Source organism: Astatotilapia calliptera, chromosome 7 (genome assembly GCF_900246225.1).
Source record: "Astatotilapia calliptera chromosome 7, fAstCal1.2, whole genome shotgun sequence".
Taxonomy (NCBI): Eukaryota; Metazoa; Chordata; class Actinopteri; order Cichliformes; family Cichlidae; genus Astatotilapia; species Astatotilapia calliptera.
This window is the reverse complement of record NC_039308.1, coordinates 14,905,869-14,923,820: the sequence shown is the minus strand read 5'-3', so window position 1 is coordinate 14,923,820 and position 17,952 is coordinate 14,905,869. Positions and strand designations below refer to the sequence as shown.

Genomic DNA, 17,952 nt, shown 5'->3' with positions numbered 1-17,952 from the left:
TCATCTCTTCCACATGTTTGCCTAATGAGTGCATGTCTGCACTTGCTCTTTTCCAACACATCATCACAAGCTGTCTGTGGCTATGGGGTCACAAGGCGGTGTGATCTTAGCCGGTGCTAGTGTGCTTTTGTTTCAATACCATTATTGTAAAGCAAAACAATTGTATTTGTATGCCTTTATTTTCTATGTGTGACTTTTTTGTACCTTTTCAATAATTAAAGCAAACTGTACCTCCAGACTGAAGTCATAACTCAAACTGTACCTCCAGACTAAAGTAGCAAACTTAGTTAAAGAGGGGAAAAAGAACCGGATAAAATGACCTCAACTGCCTTCTGGAATATATTAGCTCTATGTTCTTGTACCATAAAGGCAAGAGATGGCCACATCACAAACACTGCGAGTGAATTTTAAAGCCTTCAAGCCAAAGACAGCTAGTTAGTCTGTTTGCACCTTAAGACTGTGCGGTGCCTGTTGTGAATTCCTCCAGTTGGTTTGTTTTATATAGACTGTTATTTTGGATGATCCAGCGTAGCATGTGTGTAATTACAGCATGTGTGTCTAAACAGAGACTCATATGGGGACATGCTGTCATAAAGCATCAAAGTGAACAGTATTTGTTTGATTGGAGGGCATGTAAGGGCATGCAGCCCACAGGAGCCTTGCAGCTCTACATTAAGCCCCTAGGAAGAGTTATGCCACGGATCAAAGATCCACCAAGGCCAATGTAGCATCTTAGAAGACCACGAATGGAGTTGCCATCCAATCTAAACTTTGTGGAAGCTTAGCGCACAGGAAGGGATATTATTTCTCTCTTGTTGCTATATCTAGACCTCACCGGCTTTTTATATCTGTAAGCCAAAGGAAAGGCAACAATCACAATCATTTTCAGAAATTGGTTGTCTGGGTCATGAAACTGTGGGTTTTTTAATTTATGTTTTATGGGGAAAAAATATATATACAGCAAAGACAAAGGAAGAAAACACTGCAAGGCAGAAGCAGTCTAGGAGAAATGATAGAGGGAGAAGCGATGACGCTTGAGGGAAAAAATGAGAGAAGGAGGGAGAAGAGCAAGGAAAGAGCGCTGGAGAGGGAGGGGAGAAAGGAAAGAAGCACTGCAGCACAGTATATAGCAGTAACTCAAAGCCACGTCAGCATGATAGAACACAGAAAAGTGGAACCCCAGGCTTCCCTCCCATCCACCAACCATATTTTCGCTGCTTTTTCATCACCCAGCTCCTCCTGCTGCGACATTAAATATTACAGGGCAATGCATCTGATGTGCACTTTCATTATCGTTCTTTTACCAACATTTGCTAAAAGTGTCCACACGTGGTAGGCAATTTGTTTCAGTAAAAAATACAGACGCACTTGGACATGCATTAGCAAGATGTCAACATGTTTGCAGGGGACTTAAAGATTAAACAGCAGGCACAGCCATTTTAAAACCTAGAAGTTAAAGGTAGAGTCGAGATAAATTATCAGCTTATGCTAACGGACAAAACTGCGAACCTGGAGGGGGAGAAAGGAACAGGCTAGACGGGAGCAAACGCAAAATGCTATCCAGCCAAGTTAAGACGTTATATTTGGAGTTTAATGTGAAGTAGGATTAAAGGTCACGAAAGCCAAACAGATGGTAAGACTTTAACTTTAAAACCTGGGAAAATGTCTTTAAGCAGAAAAAGGTTTATTCCCGCTAAAAAGGAGTTTTTCCTTCTCACTGTCACCGAATGTTTGCTCATAGGGGGTTGTCTGATTGTAGGGGTTTTCTCTCTATAATTGTACGGTGTTTGCGTTACGATATAGAGCACCTTGAGGTGATTGCTGATGTGATTTGGCGTTATTGTAGTGTTATGTGTTTCATGTTTGAAAGAGGAGAAATTCTTCATTGCAAGTTCTTAAATTACTTCTTAGTTGAACATGTGCAGCATGAAAAGTTCCTTGAGTCATATACTCACCTGGGTACAGCTGTTTGGTGGGGGCACTGAGCTGGGCATCTTTGGATACTCTGTAAGCCACATCGGGTCCTTGTGATGACCTTCTATGTGAGCACAATCCCGTTGTTTTCGTAACACCTTCGGGTAAACTGTGAAAATCTAAAATCTTCAAGAGGTCTGCTGGTTCCACTGCAGAGAAGAGAGAGAGAAACACACAAAAAGGACATTAGATTCATATTCAACAAACTTAACTTCGGAGCATTTGGCTAGTCTCTATGAAGGCCAGCGCATTGCTAAAACAATGCCACTGCAGAGTTTGTGCAACTCCAAACTTCTGCATATTAAGCAAGCCTTAATTATGGCACACTCAATCTATTTTCTGTCCTTTGCTGACTTAGAAGCACTAGTTACTCAGCAGGAGACTCCACTGTTGTGGTTCAGTGAAGATTTCTGTTATCCATTTAGGCGCTAAACAGAGACATGCCCATTTATAGATCACCCATGATCACTGGTTTCAGCTGCACCAAAACCCATCCTTCCATCTCTTTCCCTGCTATGTTAAATCTACCGCTGCCTCCCTTAGACCACAACCATGCAATTAGCACACTCTCAAGCCGGTCGTCCAAGCTGTAACCAGGCCACCACAGAAGTACACTAGGTCAGAACAATGTGACACGAGGTTTGACCCTGGACCGCACTGTCACATGCCAAAACCACCCAGGACAAACAGCTGTTCCTGCAGCCAGATGCACAGATAGCAAGCTACCCAATGACACACATTAGTACCAAGCATTGCCCAAGAAAGGTTCTGGACAATAGCACACAGGGTCACGACTATAGGGACGGTCACATAATGACTGAGGATCAAAGGCTGTCCTCATTTTTGAAAGGACAATCTAAAAAAAGGACAACAGAGGGGGTTATGGCAGTAGAGTTAGGAAAGAAAAAAAGAAAGCATTTTTGTATTGTTATGTGAATACCAAGGGCCAACCCACTAGACAAGATTAAAAACACGCCCACACACAGGTAAAGCTGTGTCTTTTTCGGTCTACACAGACCACACACATTGTTTAAAAAAATGTTCAATGGTCCCATCCATCTAAGAGTGAAAGGGCTGCTAAGAAAGGTGAACAGGCATCTCTAAATAGTCTTTGAGTGCATTCTCCATTGCCCTGCAGCAACCTCCAGCTGGATGTCATTACACATGACTCACGTTCAGAGCAGATCAATTAAAAAGAAAAAAAGGGGGGGAGGGGGGCGTCCTAAACAGAGGTTTTCAGTTAAGAGTACTTTGGATGCACGTGTTCCTCTGCAGCTGTGCAGGCTTCGTAAAAGAAAAACTTCCTCCTCATCCTCGAAGGTTTGATTGCATGTTTCCGACATTACAAAGAACTAGCTAAAGAGGGCTGCTGATGTCTAAGGCTACAATTAGTAAAATAAAAATCATACTGTTTTTATTTGTTTGCTTGTTTTACTAAAACATCAGGTTGGCAATGAACACAAAGCAAGAATGCTGAAGCATCTGTTTCCAGTTCAGATATTACTTTGTAAAGGCAAGAAAGTTGTACGATTCGAGTCGTGTCCGAGTTACACTGTGTTGTTGTGCTGGGGTCATATTAGGCAAAAGTGGTTAAGGGATTTGTGATAGCAGCTCTTTTACACCCACTGCACCCATCTGTTTAAAACCCCAACAAGTCAAGCCTGTGAGTATGTCAAAAAGATAACTACTCTTATATTCCTGTCAGTCCAAACCCACAGGATGACAGAGCCTCTGCGCGGGTGAAGGGTCTAAACACAAAGAGCTTCGTCTGTCATCAGCTCACAATGAAGCAGCAGCTCACGCAGCAGCCAGAAAATGTCTATCATTCAGTCATGATGACAGAGGTTCACCTAATGAGGCTTACTTTCAGAGCTCAGCAGCAGAGTAATGATATATCACATGTGCTTCTTGTACAAATTTCCTCATTGATAGATTACTAATCCGCATTCGTGTTCTACATCATTATTGCTTCATGAACAAAAGGTCAGAAGAGCCTATTCCTACTGAAGGAGTCACGCGGCACAAGGCGAACAAAGCCTGTGAAAACTTGGTCCACCTATCATCATATAGACTGATTTTTAAGGCCAATATGTTTCAAAATATCCACTGATTTTATTTTTTCAAACACGTGAACAGATTTCCATAAAATTCATTATGTGTAGATATTGATTTACCCTTTGTGTTACTCGACTCTGTTCAGGTTAGCTGCTTGTTGTGTTTGTGGCAGAGTTTTGCGATACAAACAGGGAGGGTGCAGTGCCCTCTGGTGGACAAACTATGCAACGCTAACACTCATAACATGGTTGAAGGGTGTTTCTCCTCTCTCTTGATTTCATTTTCATTTTTCATTTAGCAACTGTTATAAAAACAAATACCAACAGACTGGCAATTAGATAATATCAGCCTGCTGATACATTGGTCACCCTCCAGAGTTGAAAAAGTTTAGAATACTTTAACTCATTTAAAGTATGCATTTGCTTTCAATATCTGTGTCATTCCTCAATTGATAATGTGAGAAATATTTGGCCGAAAAAACAACTTACCCTGTATCTTCACACTTCTTAAATGGCATTAGCAAGCACAATCTATTCATTAAAATATCCATCTGAAGCCTCTATAATCCATTATTAACCACACAGGAAGATTATTTATAAGGCTGATGCATTAAGCATAGAATCACAGAAGCATTTTTGTTATTTGCTACAATTTTTGAGAGGGACCACAAAATGCAAATATCTCTGCTGTTCCCCAGCAGACTTCTTTGCCCCAACAGTCATTCCCTTTAACCTGCCAACATCTAACAGCGCTCACTGGGAGACAGATCAATTGATAACTGCACAGAGGCAGTCCATACAAGGGATGGAAATAACTATCTCACAGCTGACACAGTGACCACTGTCTAAATGATGCAGCTTAGTAGTGTGGTCATAAAGTCAGTACACAGTGTTGCAATCCAATAGTAATGCTCAGGTGGTGGCGTACTGTGGTGTCTTTGATTCTCAGACTGTTTCAACCAGCAAGCCACAACCTCCCTTTTCCATCTCACCTCCTCATACATCTTCATGTAATCTCCTTCTATCACACACTGTCCCCGTGTCCTTATTTGGACACAACCTTGCTATTCCCCACTGCTGCAGACTCTGGTGGTGACAGGTAAAAACACCAAGTTCAACTTTAACTCACTGATAAAAAAAAAAAAGCCTGATTTTTTAGCCTGTGCTTCTAGACCGTAGGGGTAATTTAACACAACCCCTTTTTATCATTTTGTATGAAGTATGAACACAAACAGATACACTACCTCCACTTATGAGATGTTTCCAACAAGCCATTTTATTAAGTCACAGACAAATACTGACAAGTTAGATCAAATATTTTTGTGCTACAGCCACTTAAACTCAGATTAATACTCAATAACAAGTTAGTAATAACATCCAGGTCAGTACTAAGGGGAGAAAAAAAGGAGGATGTTTGTAAGGAGCACCCAGCGACCCTTTCCAAGGAGTGTTGCTTTTGCTAATCCACACTGACATGATCAAATGTCAGCGTGGATTAGCAAATTGGAAGGGAGCATCAGGACAGCATTCTTTCATATCCAGTTCAGAGCATCCATAAGTCAATTTCTTATATTATTCTTTTATCCTCATATAAAATCCTTTTGGTTTCAGGTGAGGTTATGGATGCGCCTGGTCCTTAAAGCAACCTCAGGGATCGGTCACCTGGAGGTGAACCAAGGTGGAGCCTGCCAATAGGATTAAAAGAGAAGGGGGTAGACTAAAGGAAAGCATAATATAACAGCTATAAAATAAAAGCCCTATTGAAAAACCCATTTGAGAATCAGCCAAAAGCGCGTCCCTTTCAATAAAGCAATCTTTTTGGGCACTTCAGAGCACAAACACCAACATTATCGCCTATGTTTCCATCATCCGTTAACACATACGCACTTTCATTTACAGATTTCTGTCACAGGCAGTCGACCTTTTTGACCACATCCTAAACCACAGGTATGGCTCTCAATCCCACCTTGTTAACCTGAGATGTTTACCCACTTAGCATGGCAGATCCCTCAAGAGACCAACACCTGAGGTGCTGGATGCTAAAAATAATTTTCTCCCAGACCACAGCCCCTCACATCCAAGACGCTGGCTCTCCATACATACACAGAAAACTGTTTACATGACACGGTCTTGTGTACATTTGCTCACCCAATGGATCTGCTGTAGCACTTTTGCTGTTGTTTTTACTGCTTTCATGCAAGTGGATGTGACACAAATATGGTAAATGGCATTCCTTAAGCTTTAGTACTCTACAGGAACTCCTTCAGTGTAAATAAAAACATTATACTTCTCATGTTACCTGCGCATGCTTCCACTAAATACTGAAGCACCATTCAAGATGTGAAATAAGCAATGCCACATGAATCCTGCATGAAAAGTAAACCTGCACTGCCACCACTCAGAACATCGGGTGGTATTAGCAAGACTGTGAAATTAATGGATCTTTTCTCAGTAATGAAAACTACGACCTGAACACAAAATTTTTCTTTCTATGAAACTTTCTGTTGGTTTTTGAGAGTGGCTGTAATCCTACAGTTAGTGCGTCCCCATCCATGTACAAAGAAAAAACCCTGTACATTGGATACATATATTAGCCACCAAATTACTTTGATCTTTGATGTGACATGCTAAAAAAAGCCGTTTATGGTTTTGTTTGTCAAGCACAGGTCGTCACAGTGGAATAAAGTGTAATGAATTCATAAAGTCTGAGTTAATTTGAAAGGTGTGGTGAAACATTACATTGCAACAAACTGTTATACAAAGAAGTTGGCAGAAAGCTCTTTTATAAATCTTCCCCTCCCTACCTAACTACACCTTTTTTATTTCAGATTTTCTCTCTTTATGTGAACAGTAGCTCGAGTGCCACATTCTTAATCCACATTCGGCTCCGTGCCAGGACTGTGGTGGATCCCATTCCCCTAAACATCCATCTACCGTCTACTTCCACTAACGCACACATACGTGTACACACACAGAGTCTCTGTGACAACACTCAGCGACTCCAGACAGCAGCATTTCATTTGACAGGAGGAGGGGTGCCGGACCACTGAATTAGGACTTTTTCATGGTGGTGGGGTGGATTAACATTCTTCCCTCTTTCACTGCCTCCTCCTCCAGCCCTTCCTGAAGTGAGGCCTAACTCTCCAGGCACATGCTTGACCTGGCGCTGAGGACAAGGAGTAATTAGCAGTCATAAAGAGGACCCTGGCTCCTCTTGGAAATCAGCACAGTCAAAAACAAGAATGCCCAAAGAGAGACTTCCCCCTCCTAGTGCGCATCACAGATGGGGAGGGTCTGGGAGTCTTTTTTTATTTCACCTGATTCTGTTATAAAACTTGAAGCCAAGTGTTATGAAGCTGGAGCCACACTGTGAGTACAGCAGGTTACAATTAGGGTCCTGGCTTTAATTACTTAAAGCAAGACTATGTAACTTTAAAAATAGGGCGATGTAAGGCATTCCTACAGTTCAAAATTGAAAGCAGAATTCATAACCAACAAAACACACAACCAAGTAGCCTCAGGGGTTTTACACATAAGATATATTTGGACCGGCATGACTCATGCGGGTGGATATTATCTAGTTCACCAACTTACTTTTGTAACTTACCCTTCTGCAACACCTCATTTGAACATTTATTGTTATTATTCCATATTTGTCCTTCAGCAAAACACTTTGCTTTACAATCTGAAGCGGAAAGATTTATCTTAAAACTGGCTTAGATCCTGACAGAAAATGCCTAATCAGTACAAATTATTTGAGATTTTTTGCCATCCTTTTTCTTTCCCCGTTAATGGTTCACATTTAATCCCATAAAAGTAACAAACCTTTTATTAAGTTTGCAGATGTTGTCTTAAGATGTGAACTCCTGCAAATGTACAGCATATTAGATCCAGAGCATGAAGGAAAAAAATGAACACACCTCCATCAGCGCTGACCTTAAGTTGTTGCTTCTGGGTTTCATGTGACCAGACATGAGAATCATACTGTAGGCATTATGCTCATGCTAGACTGAGCACATTATACACACTGCACGGGCACATGTTACTGCAGATGCATGTGTAAACTAATGCAAGCACATACCGGAATGGGATGCCAGTACCCAAGATGGTAATCATCTCCACAACTTTAATTAACTCGTAAACTATAACTAGACTGGTTTCTTGCCAATCACACTTCTCTGCATGCGCTGCAGTGAGGCTCAGACAAAGTTTTAAGTTGTGGCAAAGCATTGAAATCACCTTAAAAAAACACCTACACTGAATACCAAGTGAATGTGAAAGTTCCTGTTAGCGTAAACTATATAAAGAGAATCACAGGGCCACAACACATTACACCGACAGGAACTTTTCAGCCATATAAACTCACGTCATGAAGCTCCCAGCATACAGTATTGTTGATGAAGTTAATGCCAGAGGTCTCGGACTTTGCAAGTACTGAGTCAGCGGAGTGTTGGTGACTATTATACACCATGTGGGTCAGCACTACGTGACCCAACTTTATATGGTCTGCCACTTTGTGGTTGAACTACTGTGGTTTCTAAACACTTCCACTTTGCAATAATACCACTTAAGTTGTTCATCGAATATCAAGGAGGTAAGAAATCTCACAAACGGACAGTGTCATAAAAAATGTCACCCATTTGTGACATTTTGGTCTCAAGTTTCTGGTAATTGCTAGAGTAAAAGTGACAACAAAGAGGTATTTGGTGCTGCACCAAAAACCTCTATGCTTTGATTGTTAGCAGGTTGCTGCAGTTGCCAACTGATTACATGGAAGACAGTGACTTTTCTGCAAACACTGGCAAACTACTCAGCAACTGGTCATGAAACTGTAAGAAGAGTGAAACAAACTGGAAACCTATACCATTTTCCTTGGAAAAACCTATACCATGGTAAAAGTAAACACTTTACCATTTGAAATGTGTCTGCTGCAATTCAGCTCAAGTTACAAGTCTAGATGCCTTTGCTACTGTTAGCATTAGCAATAGCAACCATCATGTCCTCAGCAGGGTTGTACTTTACAAAGATCCAAGTAGGGATGAACCAAAGTATGAACCCAATATTGGCATCAACTGATATTTGCGCTGCTGACAAAAAAAAAGAAAAGAAAAGAAAAAGAAAGATGGAATTTATTCATGTCATTGGTGGAAGTTTATTTGTTGTATTGCATTACCTTTGCACAAACTAAATGAGCTGGAAAAACTTTAAAACATGTCCAGAGAGAGAGAGAATAAATGAGCACAAAAACAAAAGCTTGAGAAAAGAAAAAAAATTAATTGGTTTCAGGTATCACCCACATTGCTCGTTTAAACACTGGCATTGGTATTGAATTTAACAATCAGTGCAACCCAAGTAGCAATACACAGTACATCTAGTTAATGACTAGATCATAAGAAAATGTTTTCTTAGGCAACAACTTCCAAAGGCAACAAAGGCCAGTGTTTAGTCTGTAAATGACTTCACATGCCAGTATCAGTTTCATTTTATCCGCCAGCTTCAGTCCCAGACATTTCAGGACACTGACCCAGTGACCAGCTGAAAAAGCTGCACAAGGATAAAGCAGCAGGGAAGATAGGAGGAGAGGAGGACATGAGAAGCCCGGGATCGTTTTGTTTACATATCCACTGCATTTGTTCCTGTGGTTTTGATCAAATAAATCTGACATTCATTTAAAATATGAAACATTAGCTCAAGCCTAGTTGCAAAATGACAAGACACTAAAAAAAATGACAAGCAGGTAGGATTCACACACAGACACACACCTGAAAGATGATCCAGACAACAGAGTTTTCCTGACCTGAGCTTCCTCAATGCAGTCTGATGCTCTGTACTTTAGCTGCACTCTTATTGCTTTAACAGTGTAAATGCCATATGGTTTACTTCACTGTCTCCACGCTGCAGCTCACAGCGCTGAAGATAAATCATTGTCTGCCGTCCACCACAGAGTCAAGATTCCACTGTGCACCTCTCATTTTACAGCAAAAACTACAGAATTGGTTCTTTTGAAGCGCATATGCGATCCATGTTATCTCTCACTTATTAAGTCTTTTCTCATTCCGCCCACTGTGGTTTTGTCTTTTTCGGCAGCTTCTGTTTTATTTTTTAATCTCTCTGTGCAACCTTCTTCCACACACAGACTGCCTGTTTTATCTTTTTCCTTTTTTCTGCACTGAAGCCTTCCCCTCATTCTGCCTCTCCCACAAGCAGATATGGTTTTAATAGCTGACTGCTGAGAAATTCATGATAAAGGAGAGCCTTGCAGCACTGACATTACGGAACCATTTCCTCTCGGAAAGCCTCACAAAGAACAGCTCCAGCACCAACACACTGGGACAGCGCAATGAAACAGAATAATAAATACAAAATCCTGCACAATAATGATGCTTTTGTCTTCGTTGAGGACTATCCAGCACTGCCTATCAAACCTATTTGCCTCGACGGAGCTGCTGTGCCTCACAGCTAATGATGGGAATCAAATGTGCAATGTTTTCTCACCAAGAAGGTGTTTCATCATCTTTAGTGAACTCATTGACCCATAATGAAATAGTCCCACTCAGCCCACATAATCAATAATATGGTGGTTAAACATATGTGTGGTGGAACATGGGTTATATTTTGTGTGTGCAAAAAAAAATCCAATTATATTTCTAAACTGGGAATGTTTACATTCATAGGCATGGCTAAGGAGAAGTAAATGAAAGCATAATTTCAAGGCGCACATCAAGCTTGTCAGTGATGAGAATGGAAATCACAGAGAAAAGAATGAGGAAAGTTTTTTCTTTCTTTTAAAAGCAAGCCAATGAAGTGTGAAAAGGCATGAAAACAACAGGAATATATAAACTATCAGTCATATTTCTCATTATACAGTCTTTATATGAAACTTGCAGAAAAACAAAACCTTGCCATCTCATCACGGTGCCAGATAACATGCAACGAGCTGCACTGACAGCCAAGTCAACCATCAATTCATCTCCTGCTGACACTTTAACCAGTGTCACAGTTGAGCAACATCAAGCCTGTGGGTGAACAGAAGTTAAAGCATGAGTAAATCTCAGGAATGACAGACAGCTGCAGTATAAGTGATCAAAATCAGCTGCTAACTATGATAAGATGCACAGTCTTGAAGTCTTGAAGAAATGATCCTTCAGGTTAATTTCATTGAGGAAGATCTGTTCCCTGACAGTTTGCTTTTGTTCCTCTATGTGTCAGAGTGATGCTGTAGTCCCGTTCTGTTGCTCTATTTTTCATCATTTTTGCTTTCCCACTTTGTCAAACTCACTCCTTTAACAATTTTGACATAACTGTGTTCTGAAAACCAGTCACTTCCTGTTCTTGAAGTAGCCTTTACTTTTTAAGAATTCTGCCTTCCACGTAAAATGCAGCCCTCCGTTCCCTACCCATCACGGCCTCGTCCTCCTGGGTTTCCTTTTACTAACTCTACATTATCACCACTAGCATCTTGACTCTGGAGGTCCTGCACTAGCTCCGAACTTCATTTAGAGCATCACTGTATGACATTGCTTCTTATCATGAGTCTGTTCACAAAACTGTAACTCAAAACTCTAAATTACACAATTTTTGTTGTTTTTTTACTTTCATTGGAAACATTTTCTGGGTTTTTCATGCAAACAGAGTAAATGACATCAATGCCACAGGCCATAGTTTGTATTCTGAGTACAACTTGTGGTTGAGTTTGCATAACAAAAAAGAGTTTTGGCCTAGGATAGGGAAAGATTGCGGTTTTGGTTAGCATATCAGTGCAACCAAAAAACTTTTTGTCTCAGTTTTTAGCTTTATAATGTGTAGCTTTTCAATATCTAATGCGAGCAATAGTATTCACTAAACCGCGTACTGTACGTGTAAAAGTTTTATTGTGTTTTAAATTATGCTATTTTGTTGCAAGATGTTTTGACAGTGAACATTTTCCTCTTATATTGTCACCATTTTGCAACTGGGAAGATAATAAGAAACAGGGTTTCCTTTCCGGGACCTTTAGCCTTCATTGAGCTTGCTTTGGCAAATTAGTGAAACTCAAGCTTGTTCCTTTGTTGCTCCCTTGTAAGTTCATTGAGGCTGGTTTCATGACAAAACACTGCTAAATAAGCAAAACCTTACTTTTTACTGTGTTATTATTTCAACTCCTTCTAAATTTGTCAGCCAATAAATTAAAGAGTACATGGGGCTACAGTAAAGTTTTTAGAGTGACCAAAAAGCCATTGTATTTCCCCCTAGTAGGAAAAAAAATGCTTACACTCAGTATTTCTGCTGCCCAGGCTGTGGCTTAGCTCGGGCTGGGGAAGGGGGAATGGGGTTGGAAAGGATGAGTCATACATTGCTTTCCATGCTCAATGATTATAATACCCCATTACAGAGAGAAGCACTGTTTCCCAGCTAAAGTGAATACTCGGCTTGTGAGCCTGGACCAGAATTCACGTTTCACTCTGCCATGCACTACACGCTGCAACAAAGCATACGGTTGAAATCAAAAACAGGCGTGGGGGGTTGCATCATTAGGTAGAGCATCCAACTTTTACATCACTCGTAGGGTCATGTTGACATTTCCAACACCACTGTCTCCATTCTGAGAGTGTAAGGAACACATCGTCCCCGTTTGCTTGTAGTTTGGAGCTGGAATGATCCATCTATGTCGGTGTGCTTTTAGCAATAAGCTAATTTGGAGAAAAATCTACCACTGGCTTCAAATCAAGCACACTGTGTCATGAGTACAGAGGACCATTGAGCGGTTCAACACAATTATTTGAACCTTAATTAGTCTGGAAAGGACTAGACGATATACTTTCCAAGATATGGCAAATAACGAACTATTTGTGCAGCACAAAGGATCTCCTTAACTCTGACACGGGGTCAAAAACTTGTCCTGCATATTTTGCTTTATCTTCCATGCTATTATCAGGCATTAGGGCTGATTTACAGAGTCGTTTCCACAAAGCCTGTATTTACAGGGCTGAAGTGGCACATGCAGTTGCAGGGTCACTGCTTCTCCCCACAGAACAGCTAACTCGGATTCCTTCCTCAGCGCCATGGCAATAGGCACACACAAGAAGCCACTTTTTCTCATCGCCATTTATCTGATTGAGTTTGACGTGACCTCAGGATTGCCACTTCAAGGTAAGTAAGAAAAGCCCTTCAGAAATTACAGTTACATTCTCACTGGAAGATTGAAGCTAAGGCAGATTGGTGATGGTAACATAAATCTGAATATCCCTCTTAAGGTTAAAACCCAATGTTGTAAATGAAACATTGGCATTGTTGCCTTTAATTTATATAAACTGATATGCAATTACCAATCAGGAAGTAATGTCATTGGTTAAAATCTCTCTGGTCACAGTATCTTTTATGATTTTTTTCTTACTGGGCTCATGAAAAACGGTATATGGAAAAAAAAAAGTCAAAATCAGAGTAAGCCACATAAATTCCTTTTGAAAACGAGTTTTCCAGATATGAGACTATAAATAAAAAACAGCTGTGGACCAGCTGTAGTCGACCTTTAACCCTGCCATAAACCTGGCGTGCTTAAACAGAAAGAACCTTTTAACAGCCCTCAATGTGTATGTGCAAACCTTGCTGAAATGCGAGGCGTAGCATCATTATTTTTATAAAATCTGCTCTAAGACTGCAGATGTTATTTGATTAGAAATCTTCTCTAAAACTAGCACAGAATGTATTTTCACTTGAAAAAAAATGCAGCAGTATTTTTTTTTTCATGGTCCCCTGTTCCACATAGAATGGGAAGAAAACATCTGGAAGCCATTTTTTCTGGCTTTTTGAAGGGCTTAGCAGACAGCACAATGGAACTTATCAAGTCCAGATGGGAAGGAGCTCAGAGAAACAGCGAGGCCTTCTTCTCTATATTTCTTTAAAACTTATGTAGAGAATCAACATATATCAGTTCTTACTGTATAGGGTATTTCTCAAGTCGTTACCATATTTTGTGATCTATTAGCCTGTCAGCCTTTTCTTCCAATATTTTCAATGCCCTTGGTGACTTTGGCCAAAACCCATTAATGTTTTCATTTGCACAAGGTATTCAAAGAATGTTATTTCAGCATTTTCGATGACTAAAATACACTCGACAAGTACGATCTGAACTGGTTTAAATGTCTGGTATTAACAAGGGTGATCCAAAAAAAACCTTTTACTAATTAAACAACAACAAACCAAAGAAAAAAGAGTCAAAGCAGATTATCTAATACTTGTGAAAAGAGTCCATTGATTGAGGAGGCCAGATTAAAAAATGCAAGTCAGCAGAAACACAAAGGAAACCATTTGTAAAATAAGCTAGATTTATTCTATAGCAGTTATACTGTGTCCCACAGACATGTGAAAACATCAGTAAGCTAAAAAGTCGAGACTACACATATCAATCAATCCTAATTTGAATTCTGCATTTCAGGGTTTATATTGGCTTCAAACTGTTGCAAAGGTTCTTTGAAAAGCTCACATCTTACCCTGCTGCCTCCAAGACACAGAGAAGAATTATGGGAAGCAAAGATGAGAGGAGCTACACTATAAAGAATGCCTCTCTTCAGGCAGTGAAACTGTAAACCTGACAGCAGTCCTGACCTTCACTTTTGAACTCTGACCCCTCTTCAAATTCTTGTCCAGGGCCTTCTGTTATTACCACTTTTCACATAGCTTAAACTGAGTTTTTCCTCTCTAATACCAAGACAAGGTCTTTCTAAAGGTAAGTCTACTGAAAGACAAACTGACCGCAAAATATTAAAATATATACACTGTGATACAAGTATATAACTTAATCACAGTATAAATTCAATGCATATTTCTGTATTTGTCTTTATAAAATAATGAGTAAGGAGCTTATTCCACATAATTCAATTCTGGTCAGCATCAAATAAGCTAAGCTACATTTAACAGCAGACACACAGCATTAAGACTGTCTTTTATACTTTAAGAGAGACTGTAATAAAGCTGCAACAAATTAGCTTAGCTCTACATAGCAGGCTATTTTAACATCGTTTTCCCAACTGCGTTAGTTTATAGAATGTGGCGTTTTAGTATTTGTTTATTAACTCATTTCTGTGTTTCAAAATGTATCACATGCCAACAGTTCACAGTGAAAAAGGCTCTGAATCAAATGTAGTGAAAATGTAGTTATGCTTCATGGGTAAGTAACCCGTTGTGTAAAGAATATGCTAACTGCTAATAGGTTAGGCCTTGCTGTATTGTTTGCTTGTCTTTTTATTGAGCTCTATACGCATTTTAGTTATAGGAAATACATTAATTATAGATTTATGAACACATTATATATCATTTGATAAGAAATTTGTTGGGCTATGATCTTGACTGGGTATTGTATTCAAAACAAAAACCATTGTGGAATTAGCATCATACTACCTAAACAGCTGGTGATAAAACATGAATACAACATTAATTCTTTAGTAAATGGTATTTTCTCAACTGTCCTTTTTTGATTTCAGTGTTAAACAAAAACAAAACAAAAAAGCATACTTAAAATTTTGGTTTTTAATTTAACCATAGCTGACAAGCCCTAAACAATTAGTATTGTATGCCTGGGCAGGTCTCTACTAGTCTTCAGCTTGATGCATTTTGGTCCTCCCTCAGGCTAAGAGGTGATGAGGCTTAGGTCAGCAATAAGCTTTCACTTGTGATAAACTTGCTAGCTGTCAGTAATTATTTGTAGACTATTTGTCTTATCTGATTGTAAGAGGTCTAGAAAAGCCATTTAGCAAAAAAAAAAGAAAAGTTTTTATTAATAGCTAAACTGGATTTCATTTTTGCATTGCACAGTGTTTAACTGAAAGCAGCTAATTTTAAAAAATGAATGTAAAAATCTAAAAGATATTTGATGGACAGAATAATTAGTTCACAAAAAAAAAGCTTTCATGGAGTTGGCATGTTTCTTGCAATCAGTCATGAAGTGCTTCCTGTCTGGCGTGTGTCAAGTTTCAGAAAATATACCAGAACCCTTAGGGATTTCTTACAAAACTCTCGTTCCTCTCTGTCAGTTTCAAGAGATGATTAAATCCAGCCACCACCATCAAAATGACCTCAGGCCCACACTCTTTAATGTCCCACCAAAAATTCAACTCCTCCTCAGTCATCACAAATGACCCAGATTTGAGTCCAGCCAGCATACAGTGACCAAGGTTTTGTCCAGTTAATAACCAGTGTTTATAGGAAACATGAAAATAAACACTTTGCAGTAATTTTCTTAGTGTATATTCAACGACATGAACCTATAAAACCACTTCAACTTTATATGTTATCATGGCTTTCTAAACCGGAGTGCATTTTGAACTCCATAATGGGCTGTAATCAGGCATCACAACAAATTTACACCATCAGCACAATCATGGAAGCTTTTTAACTGCCCCGAGCAGACAGAAGAAGCTATCTGTTCATCTCAATGTCCTGTGTCAGACCTTCACAGCACACAGCAGCCCGCCACCCATGCCAGGCAGTCTTAAGGCGCTAATAATACATATAGGCCAAGCATAAACCCAACTGCATGCCCTCTCACCACTGAGACAAAGAGGTGGTCACTTCTCCAATTAAAATAAGCGGGCCTCTAACTGGCATACCAAACTATTATTTGTTCATGTTTTTGGACTAGACTCATATAACTGTCAGTGAGAAACATCGGGAGAATTTATAGAATGCATTTAGTGAAAGATGTGTTTGCTTGAGCCTCAGTGCAGGGCCCCAGCGCTGTCCCCTGATGTGGAGTCCTTAAGGCGGCTCCACCCTACCACTTCAGAGGAGCTTCAGCCCCTCCTTCTTATGAAAATTATACTCATCCTTCTCATCTGCTGAAAAAGGAGCACTGGTAAAAGAGTATTTAGACTTTAAGATGCACCACAGCAATTACTCCTACATAATAAGTATGCCAGAGAAAAACTAGTTACTTATGATGGTTACTAATTAATACATATATTTCCTATTTTTTATGCATTGAAATAAATAAATGCACTTCAGCTATACTGCTTTGGCAAACAAAGAAACAAAAAAAAAAACTTAAGCACAACTTGCAGATGAAACCTCCAAAAGCAGTCTTTTAATTCTTTTTGACAAGTTCCCATAGTTTCGGGGCACACCACCAAGATGAATACATTAAAGAGGAGGGGCAGACATCTGTGGTCCACTATGAGCGAAAAGGCAAAAAACTTTTCAGTGCAACGCTCCTCCAAAGTGCATCCACAAAAAAAGAAAGAAAAAAGCCCCACACAGCTGCATCTCACCTGAGCTCGCTTGCGACGTGATAAAAAGGAGAATCACGGATAAAGTGATTTGGACGTCCCTTATCCTCCGTTTAACTTTCCATCTTATATGGGTATCCATGACCGCCAGAGACGTCCACGGCAAAGTGGGTTCACTTTTTCAACAGCTAATTAGACTTGCAAAAACTTCTGGTCAGGACAATAAAAAAAAAAACTAAAAGCCAAAAAAGTCCCAGAGAAAAAAAGGGGGGGGGGGGGGTATATCGTTATTTCTCAAGCAGCCATAAGGGTTTGTTAGTGTGTGTTTTCCCCCAGCTGGTTGACGGACGGCCACCGTCTCTCCCGTACTCCTCTCTGCGCTTCTGAACTGTCCTGCACGGCTGCGCCTCCGATCTGAAGTGCTGGCCCCTCTCTTTCAGTCACGTAGAGCCCCTTCAACTCAACAGGGCAACACACACACGCACAGAAGAGGAAGAAGTCTTCCCCCCCAGGCTGTCACTCACTTTGCGGACAGGAGACTCGGGCAAATCAGAGGAGCCCGTATATTAGGGCCAGCCCTGTTATTGGCCGAGGGTGGGAGGAAAAGTTGAGGTGAAAGTTTCACGCCTCCAGCTCTTGCGCTCGGAATTCTTTTACATGGAGTCCGCTATTTCCAGAGAAGTGGTTCAGAGCGGGAAAAGCAAAACTGCTTTTTTATAGATGGA

The 17,952-nt window shown here is 40.1% G+C and overlaps 1 protein-coding gene across 2 annotated transcripts in view; it reads right to left on the bottom strand.

Annotated features, from left to right (window-relative positions):
• col5a1 (procollagen, type V, alpha 1) overlaps positions 1-17,744 on the bottom strand; it is a 72,725-nt gene extending 54,981 nt beyond the window's left edge. For both annotated transcript variants that reach the window (XM_026173328.1, XM_026173329.1), the window contains exons 1-2: positions 17,270-17,744; positions 1,956-2,123 (exon numbers count right to left, since the gene is read on the bottom strand). In XM_026173328.1, coding sequence (XP_026029113.1) covers positions 1,956-2,123; positions 17,270-17,369 — 268 coding nt within the window. In that variant the 5' untranslated portion in view covers positions 17,370-17,744. The remainder of the gene's footprint in view (positions 1-1,955; positions 2,124-17,269) is intronic.
• Between the last annotated feature and the right edge of the window lie 208 nt (positions 17,745-17,952).